Raw genomic sequence first — 10,297 nt, 5'->3', positions numbered from 1 at the left:
TTATCTCTTCCCATACAGTATCAGCATTAGCCTAATTAAAAGCTATAATGTCTGATATAATGATTAAATCGTTAGCTCTGCTGTAGGGAAGCAATATTTTGTTTTCCCTTCAATTAGAAGCTGATTGAGGTTTTCAGAGCAGGTCAGCTGTGAAATTTGAATTATATGTGCGAGTACTGTTCACAGGGTGAGCCCCTACTCGAAAGCTCCAGAGATTCTCCAAACGTTTTCACCCAGCGAGCAAGGAAGCGTCAACAGAAAACACACAGAGAGATGATATATTTGCTTTAGGATTGTGGAGTTAGGATCTCCAAATTAACTGTTAGTACTGGAAAGGGAAGGGAGGACTTTATTTATTTACCCTTGTCTCGGTCGCTATCCATCCCAACTGGCTATTGCTTTGAGTCCAAAGCATGATCACATTCTTGCAAAGTTACCGAGACACTAAAGACTTGTTCTTTTGCTCCGGTTGCTTGTCGCTGATCCAGATGATGCTCCGAGCTGGATTTCACAAGCAGAGTCGGTTTTGATTCTGCACTGGCCAGGAGCCTGTTCAGTAAGGGCATGGGCGACCTGGAAGGGATGCTGCTTAAAGCCAAGGCTGTGGGGGGACATCCGCACGGGGATTGTCACAGGACTGCAATCAGACGGGGAAGAGGCTGAACCCGGGGGTGTGGGGAGAGAGGACTAGAGGTGAGCTGGAGGGGGCTGAAGCAGCCGGCTCCGGGCACTGCTCTGGGCAGGGAAGCAGAGACAGGCAGCGAGGCGGTGTTTCTGAGTTACTTTGCAGCCAGCAGACGGCGATCGCAGCCTGCGCTGGGGATCTCCTCCGGAGTCCAGCGCTGGCTTGCTGCATCCCGGAGCTGGGTCCTCTGCTGCAGGCGTTGCTTCCTCCTCCCCCTCCTCACAGGGGCCCAGCCGCTCACGACCTCTGGCAGCAGCCACAGCGCCGGCTTCTGGCCCGCTGGGGGAGGAGCAGGCGGGCTGCAGAGGAGGCAAGGCGGGATCCCCCAGCTGGGCTCCCTTCCCGCCACAAGCGCGCTCACGCAGGAGGGAGACGCCGCCTGGCGAGGTGCGGCTCGCAGCCAAGCGGAGTTTGGGGGGGGGGGGAGGGAATCACTTGTGGCTCCAGACGCAGCGCAAACGGGGCAAGCCTGCGCTTCCTCCACCCCTGGGCTGCGCCAGCGCCGGATGCGGGACCTTTAACCCTTTCGACCCAGCTGTCGGCGCGGGGGGGCGGACGCCTTCCGCTCTCCTCTGGGGACGCCTCCGCTGGCCCGGCTTTCCCCGACATTTAGGTTTCCTCGTCGGAGCCTGGTCCCAGAGGAGCAGAGGCATCAGCGCTGCATTTAGTTCCTAAAAATACCGTCCCCCGCCCACACACAGGCTGGCCCCCGCCCCCGCTCTCCTCTCCTGCCCCCGCCTAACTTCGAGCTGCACTTCTCGCTGCAGATAGCGAGTTTAGGGAAATCTCTTCCCCGCAGCCAGCCCGAGTAGCTGTCCGCAGCCCGGCGGGGCGATGCCAGCAGGACCATGTCCGTCCTGCTATTGCACAGCGTCGCGGAGTCCACTCGCTTTTAGCTTCACTCTGGGAAAGTTATTAATAGCGTGACCAGACAGCAAATGTGAAAAATCCAGAGGAGGGGGGGGGGGGTAATAGGAGCCTATCTAAGAAAAAGACCCCAAAATCGGGACTGTCCCTATCAAATCAGGACATCTGGTCACCCTAGTTATTAAAGGCCTGGAGGCCTGATTGCTCGAGCCTGGATCTGCTCTGTGCTCTGCAACCCACCACAACATAGTGGGAAGTGAGGCCAGAGAAAAGAACAGGAACTTAGATGCCCGCTCACTACCCTGGGCTGCTCTTTATCCCAAGTCGGTGTTGTACAAGAACGCCACAATCTCCTGTCAGGAAACTCAAGAACGAAGTGCAAATATAGTCAAGGAGCTAAACTAGATACACACACACACACCAATGAACCCACCAATGAAGCTCTGGGAGTGAGTGCAAAGATTCGCAGTCAGCCCTGTCGCTTCACAGCTAGCTGTGCTGTCTGTCCCGGGGGGACATGCGGATGTGCGGGCTGCAATCCTACAGCGCTATTCCCCTTGAGATCCTCAAAGGGATGGCACAATGTGACATGGCCTCATCCAAATAGCATCAGTGCTAGGCAGAGCTCCTCGCCCTTGCCTGTTTGTGTTTGGTTTGTTGGTGGGTATTTTCTTTGCGGCATTTTTGTTGTTGTGGAAGGAGAGGAGCCGATGAGTTTTATTGTTTGAGGTTTGTTTGTTTACTGGAAGAGGGGGTGGCATTGCTTCCAGAGAACGTAGAAAGATTATGGATGAGCTAGTGTACGGCTTTTCTTCTCCCTTTGCCAGACTCGGAGTCTTGGCGCTGGGTGTCCTGCTGCTGCCTGATTGGCACACGCAGCAGCTGTCAATCAACTGTCACTTGGCAACAAGTTACACCTGCAGTTTGAGTTTAACGCTCATAAATGCAGGCACCCATAGTGCCTGCAACTGGGCCACAGTAACATAATCCATAAAAGGTTTATTGCGGAAGCTTTGAACACTTGCAATAGCGCAGTATATATAATTCAAGGCTAAACATCTACCGTCAGTTTAAATGCACGGGGAAACAAAGGGCAATATCATATTTGGAAACAATTTGCGAGAACATGATTGATAGAGAAAAAAAATCTATACTGAGTCAAAGTCAGTTATCCAAATTCCAAGAATTATAACTTCTTCCTGTGATGAACGTTAGATTTCGGGGTATGTGTTAAACGAACTGCCGAATTCCTATGGAAAAGATGGCACCAAAACCGTTTCATACAACTTATTTTCAGGTCTTTGGCTATTTTAAAATCTAATTTCAAAAATAAAATATCACTCGGTCGTTAAGTGACAAAAACAGTTATAACTTCTTATAAATCATTGCCTTTATTGGTTTATTACAATACTCAACTCTCCTTTCTTTATCAGCTGTCAAAGGGGAAACGTATTTATTTCTTAAACAATTCCCCACACACATACACTTATTAATTGTTAACTTTTAAAATACATTATTAAACAACTAAAATGTTTGGTTTGTTTTTCCCCTACAGATGTAACAAACTCATTATAATTAACTAAAATAAACAGGCTACTAAAACACTGAGGGCCCGATCCTATAATCCTTAGTTAAGTAAATCTCCCATTGATTTCACTAATGACTTCAAGGGAAGTTTTGCATCAAAGAAACAAACAGCAGATTGCAAAATAGCACCTGAATCCTGCTCCCATTAAAGTCAATGGCAAAACTCTCACTGAATATAGTGGGAGCAGGAGCAGGCCTCATACATCTAATCCAAATTGTATGTAAAGTAATATTATTCCTCTAAATTAATCAAAATGAACGTGAGGAGAATACCACTTAATGTGGAGTAATCTAAAATGAAAATTGTTTAATCTGGACACAGAACATCATGCTGTTGCCTTGTATATTATAATAACCCTACTATATAAAAGTTCTACAGTAATAACAGTAATGGCGGTGAGTGGTATTATTTCTGTACTTTGGACAGCCATTAGGGTCACGAAAATTAACACTCACATAACGTGGGAGAAAAAGAGGGGATGCCAGGTGAACATTTCCCCCCACACGATGAAATATTATTATGATCATGATTCATATATGTTTATTTGTACTATAGAATGGGCATTTACAGGACGATATTAAGGGTATATCGTCACTTTCGTTATACACCCTTATTTGCACCGCAATACAAAATCACTGTAATCTGTCTCACTGCTCAGCCAGGGAACAAAAATGTTCCCTTTAACGTTTTCACAAAGAATTAAGTTGTCCATGTTTACTTTATAGAAATACAAGATGTTTATATATACATTTAGGAGTCTCAGGTACTTTAATGCCCCTAGATCTAAATATATAACGATAGCAATTTAGGTGATTAGCCTATACAGTATTATGGACTAGGCCTTTGTATATTTTCAGTACTTGGAACAGCCATGTCATTAACTTGGTAGAAACATTTATGGTCCGAGTCTACAGTCATCATTCAGGCAATGCTCCAGTAGATATAACTCCTTAGGAAGAATGGATAGATCTCTACCACACAATTAGGAGCTCTGCGCTGATATAGCCGTGGGAGATTTCTCTGAATAAGGGGTGCGGGATTGGGCCATTGTCTTTTCAACTCCACATTTAACATAGTAAACATCGAGTTATGGACTGGCATGTTGATATTATTTATTAATCTACCGAGGTGTGCTACTATATACAAACCACTGTAACAGCTGCGAAGGTTTTAAACAAGTGCGTTCATATGGATGTACTGGATTGATTAAAAGGTCTGTTGAGTAAATATATGAGAATAATATAGGCTCCCCCAACCATTTCACCACCCCCATCTTTTAAAAGGAGTGAGAGAACGTTCAGTGAGAATTTAAGGAAGCGTGTGGTCTCTAAGGACACGCAGGCAGAAGATTCAAATGTAAGGCTAGCGCTCAGGAATGCAGATGGTGTGTTCCCGTGGTTCTCCAGCGAACACACACGCACGCAAAGCCATGCCAACAAAACATTTCATGTCTCCCACCACGCACCATCATGTTGTCCTGACACAGGCACACACGCACCTGCCAGAGTTAAGGCAAGAATGTCATCCATAACTTTGTAATTTCCTGACTTTTGTAGACTCTGTAGCTAGCACTCTAAGTGTTTCGAGTGAGGGGTATTATTGTTGCAGGATTATAATGGTATTTAATTACTGTTAACTCCTCTTTACCTAGCAGGGCAAAGCAGGGTAGCCGTGACCCCTACTCTGGCCCCTCCCAACCTCCCCTCCACCCCCAGAATAGTTTATACTTCTCACCTCCGGACGTCACTCCTCAGCGCGCCATGCAAATAATCCCCCGCCGCCGCGTTCCGATTGGCCACGGCAAACTCATTTAATCCCAGTTCGGTGCGCGGTGTATGGCTGCTGGACTCCTCTCTCTGTGTGTCTCTCGCCAGCTCCTCCTCTCCTGATTCCTCCCGGGCAAGAGGAGGGAAACCACAGAGAACAAATTACTGTGCAACTTCTCTCTGGCTCTGGGGTTTTTTTTCTCCCCCTCCTCTCTATTTTCTTCTCCTCACTCTCTCTCCCTCTTTTTTAGTTATCGTTTAATTACTTTTTTCGGTGGCTTTTCCTCTCTCTTCTGCTCTGTTCACCTGGGAGCAGCGGACGCAAGTCACACACAAGCTCTCTAGAAGTTAGCAAAGAACAACAACAACAAAATAGCTCTATTAAGAATAAGGGAGAGAGAGAGAGAGAGAGAGGAGGGGTGTGCGTGTGTGTGCCGGAGAGAGAGAAGGACATTTCTGAGTGCTCTGCACACTCCTCCTCCTTGCAAAGTGAAGCAGCAAGTTTGCCTTGCACCTGTTTGAGCAGCTTGAATCCAGATCGCCAGCAAGCCCTGAAAGTGGTTTTCAAAGGAGAAAGTTTTTGCCTAAGGTGTTGCCGGTTGTGCTCTCTCTTTTTTTTTTTTTTTTTTTTTTTTTTTTGTCTTTTCTCGTCCCTTCCTTCTTGGCTCTCTATGTTTGATATTTTTATGCTTGGTGCCGGTGGAAAATAAAAAGCTACTTGAATGTACAGCATGATGATGGAAACGGACTTGCACTCCCCCGGCGGAGCCCAGGGCCCCACTAACCTAACGGGCCAGACCGGAGCAGGAGGCGGCGGCGGCGGCGGTGGGAACAAAGCGAACCAAGACCGGGTCAAGAGACCCATGAACGCCTTCATGGTGTGGTCCCGGGGCCAGCGCCGGAAGATGGCCCAGGAGAACCCCAAAATGCACAACTCGGAGATCAGCAAGCGCCTGGGGGCCGAGTGGAAAGTCATGTCCGAGGCCGAGAAAAGACCCTTCATCGACGAAGCGAAGCGGCTTCGGGCGCTGCACATGAAGGAGCATCCGGATTATAAATACCGGCCCCGCAGGAAGACCAAGACCCTGCTCAAGAAGGACAAGTACTCGCTGGCCGGGGGGCTGCTCAGCGCCGGCTCGGCAGGGGGAGGCCCCGCCGGGGTCGGGGTGGGCATGGGAGTCGGGATGAGCCCCGCCGGGGTCGGCCAGCGGCTGGAGAGTCCCGGCGGCACGGCCAGCGGGGGGTACGCGCACATGAACGGCTGGGCCAACGGCGCCTACCCGGGCTCGGTGGCGGCGGCGGCGGCGGCGGCAGCGATGATGCAGGAGGCGCAGCTCGCCTACGGGCAGCACCCGGGCAGCGGCGGGCACCCGCACCACCCGCACCCGCACCATCCGCACCCGCACAACCCGCAGCCCATGCACCGCTACGACATGAGTGCGCTGCAGTACAGCCCCATCTCCAACTCGCAGGGCTACATGAGCGCCTCGCCCTCGGGCTACGGGGCCATCTCCTACGGCGCCCAGCCACACCAGAACTCGGCCGCGGCGGCCGCGGCGGCCGCTGCCGCGGCGGCGGCTTCCTCCGGAGCTCTGGGCGCCTTGGGCTCGCTGGTCAAGTCGGAGCCCAGCGTGAGCCCGCCTGTCACCTCGCACTCACGGGCTCCGTGCCCCGGGGACCTGAGGGAGATGATCAGTATGTACTTACCGGCCGGAGAAGGAGGGGACCCGGCTGCGGCGCAGAGCCGGCTTCACTCCCTGCCCCAGCATTACCAGAGCGCCAGCACGGGGGTCAATGGCACGGTCCCCTTGACACATATCTGAGACAGGAGGGAAGGAGAGGGACAGAAACTTGCATTGAACCCGGCTGAACGGTACCTCTGTCTGCCTGGCCGCCACCACCACTTCCCTCCCCAGCGCACACACCCCGCCGGCTCCCTTTTTGTACAGAAAATGTGTGGATGTTCTTGTAATAATAATAATAATAATAAATAATAATTAATAATGAGAAAAAAGGTAATGATTGCTCTAATTACCTTTTTAGGACTAGTTTTTGAAACTAGTTTTTGCGTTTTAGACTGAACTTCTGTGTTTTATTGAGACTTTTGTACAGTATTTATCATTCATCCACGAGGCATAGAGCGTTTTATTTGCTAAAGAGAAAAAAATCACAAAAAGACAAAAAAAAATAAGAATAATCACACAAAGATCTAGGCGATGCCAACTTTTATACCGCAGAAGCGTTACCCGCTTCTTCCTTGGATCGCTTCTTGTGTAGGCTTTTTATTGCCTAATTAAGACAAAGTTGATGGGGAAACAGTTCTCATTTATTACACATGTACTAAGACAAATCCAAAACCACACGTAAAAGTTTTTGTAGATGTTATTGCGGGGGTTTTATTTGTTCGTTTATTTATAAAACTTTTTTCCCGACTGCAACATTATTCTTGGTTTTGTAAAACTTTATTGTACCTTTATTTTTATTTTTTGTTTTGTTTGTTTTTATATGGTTTCTTGTAAATGCATTGTGAATTAATTTTTATTTTAGGCGTTACGAGGGAATTGTGTATATAGTTTACTAAAAAGCCTTTCTGCTAAAGAAAATTCCTAAGGATGCGTTCGTTGAATACTGAGTTAAATAAATTTCAAAGTGGAAAAAGTCACCTGTTTTTTTTTTTCAATAAACCCGAAAGGTACTAATTTTATACGCATGGTATGCCTTAAAATATAACCGGTAAACCTAGAAATTGAAAAGGAATTTAAAAAATATGATCAGAAAATAACAGAAAACAAATCCCGTATTGTGTTTAGATTTCTCACCATCTATATAAAACTGAAGGGATGAAAGTAACAAAAGTGGTGTAGCTTTTTTTTAAAGATTATTTTAATAGCTGTTAAGTATTGTTAAGAAGGCGACCTATTAAAATACTTTCCATAGTACTCATGGTTCATTTTGTTTATTTTATTTGTGGAACTGACTGTCCAAACCTGGAGTGACTTCATGGCTAGGAAACTTTTCCACCTTGAACTAGGTTAGGGGCTCTTCTCAGGTCTGGACGGTCTGCCTTCCCTTTCCCTCAGATTTCAGACTGGGGATCCCAGCAGCGATGGGGAATTGGAAACCTTGTCCCGGAGGGATGCAAAGGCTACAGCGTGTGCACAAGTTCTTCTCCAATCACCACAACAATTGCAAGAGAAACTGATTGGGTTTGAGTGTAATGAAAAACAATCTCTGTACCAAAAATATTAAAAGAAGTCCTGGCCCTCCCAACTCCCCCGAGGGGGCTGCAAACAACGCTGGACTTCACACACACACACACACACACACACACACAAATCCTGTGTAACTGGAATGCAAGTTCTTAACAACTGGTGTGAAAAGCTGTCAAGCAAAAATGATGTATTTGTTCCTAACAGGATCCTGATGTTGTTTAATGCTTTGAAAAATTATTATATTTTTTTCTACGTGTTTATCGGTACCTTGCGATATTCTGGAATTAAAAGTTTGCTGTAAACTTCATTTAATAGTAACGACAGCACTCCGTATTGCATTTAAAAATCATATTGTAGCAAATAAATTTTGAAATTAGTCGTAACATATTTAAACAAAAAAGAAAAAGAAATATTTTAACATCCAGAGTGGAAACATCGTTACAGCAGGCTTTAGAGCATCTTTTTATTGGTGGTGAATAAGTAATTTATCCATCCAAAAATGGGGCAATGTTAGTTGGTTAATAAGGAGCGGGTTCGGTCCGTATTAGAGATTGCACTTTAACTATAATGCTAACATGACAATTGACATATGTAACTCTTTGGAGTCATTTTGATAATTTTGTTTAAACCACTCATTCGTTAAAGTGATTGCGAAATTTTACTGAAAGATGTCTATTGATTTCTAACAAGGTAATAAAAATCCTTTTTGTAACTATTTGGATCCTTTATTAAACCGTTGTGTGTGCAGGTTTAGATTTTCAGCAGAGGAGGTTTGTGAAATGTTCAGTGTACAAACACCGCACACACAAACCAGTACCTTATGGGAAAGCTCTGTAGTTGTGCTCCTTCTAGCCAAGCATGATCCTACATCTTTCTAATTTAAAATAATCACATCTGTACTTTTAAATATGCAGAATAAATTGAGTACCTGTTGAACTATTTCTTAATACGACACACACATACACACACATATTTCTCGCCTCGTGGCGCAATATGAGTGTATATGTACACGCGTGTGTTTATAGGTGTGTATATATATTTAAAATGTTTGGTGCACCCTTGATACATGCCCTTTCTCTAAGAGTTACAGAGTAACTGAAGTTCCGATTTATTAGGGGGGAAAGAAAATAAGCCACTAAATTTGCATAAACAAAATATAATTTGGAAATGCTGTTGTATGCACTGTTCTACATATTAAAATTATGTAATAATCCTTTTTGGGAAAATAAACATTTGAACAGTTCCAAACTAAATATAGAACGATTTCCATCCACTCTTGGTGAGATTTTTCTTTTCTTTCTTCCTTTTCTGCCCCCTCACTCTTCCTTCCCCTCCCCCATTTAGCATTAGCCCTATAAATAATAGAAATATCTGCACTTTTAATTTATCGGTATTAAAAAGAACAACCCCGAATACAGTTAAATAAATTTCGAATATTCCGAGCATTCCTTTCAAGGGAATAAAATCCTCTCCATGAATGTCAAAGAGAGAATTACATGATTATGTAATGTATTATCTGCTCATGGTTTATTGGTTTTGCTCCTTTGATTTTTTTTTAAATCGTGTGTGGCTATAGACAGCATCTACAAGCAATATTAAAACAACTTTGTTAGGCGGAAAAATAGGGTTAGGTATGGTAAAATAGTTCATTTTCGGGCTCTTTTCTTTGCAAGTTATATATAAATGAATAATTTAATATGCAGAACTAAAGATAGGTTTAAACGATTTATGGATTAAGTACTTTACATCAAAAATGTATGAAATGTTCATCCTATAACATGATTGACAGAGCTATTAAAATCACCTATATGGACGAATTAAAAACTACGCATTTCGTTTTCAGTAAAGGAGGAAATTCCAGGCACTAAAAAGAAGGGGGCGGAGGGGAGAATATCGTTTGTACTGAGATCTGTTATATGGAGCTTGGGGGGGGGGTTGGATTCAGGGCTTCCCCCCAGGGGTAGAGATGCAGCTCTGCCCCCCACCCCTGGACACTGCTGTCCCTCTCTTGGCTCCTGGCCTAGCTCCCGCCCTCATCTAGACCTCTTAGGGGAGAGGGACCAGCAGGATCGGAGGCATAATTTGCTAAGGCTGGGGGGCGGCGGTCGATTCTTTCTAAACTTCAAACGAGAAGGCAAACTTGGCCTTGACTCGCAGCTCTTTTCCCAACGGTTGGGGG

General features: G+C 45.6%; 1 protein-coding gene across 1 annotated transcript; it reads left to right on the top strand.

Annotated features, from left to right (window-relative positions):
* Nucleotides 1–2,926: 2,926 nt before the first annotated feature.
* SOX1 (SRY-box transcription factor 1) lies at nucleotides 2,927–8,830 on the top strand. Its single transcript, XM_005307598.4, has one exon. The coding sequence runs from the start codon at nucleotides 5,629–5,631 to the stop codon at nucleotides 6,727–6,729; it is 1,101 nt and encodes a 366-aa protein (XP_005307655.1). The 5' UTR covers nucleotides 2,927–5,628; the 3' UTR covers nucleotides 6,730–8,830.
* Nucleotides 8,831–10,297: the final 1,467 nt, after the last annotated feature.

Source organism: Chrysemys picta, chromosome 1 (genome assembly GCF_011386835.1).
Source record: "Chrysemys picta bellii isolate R12L10 chromosome 1, ASM1138683v2, whole genome shotgun sequence".
Classification (NCBI taxonomy): Eukaryota; Metazoa; Chordata; order Testudines; family Emydidae; genus Chrysemys; species Chrysemys picta.
This window is presented reverse-complemented; position numbering and strand designations above follow the sequence as displayed.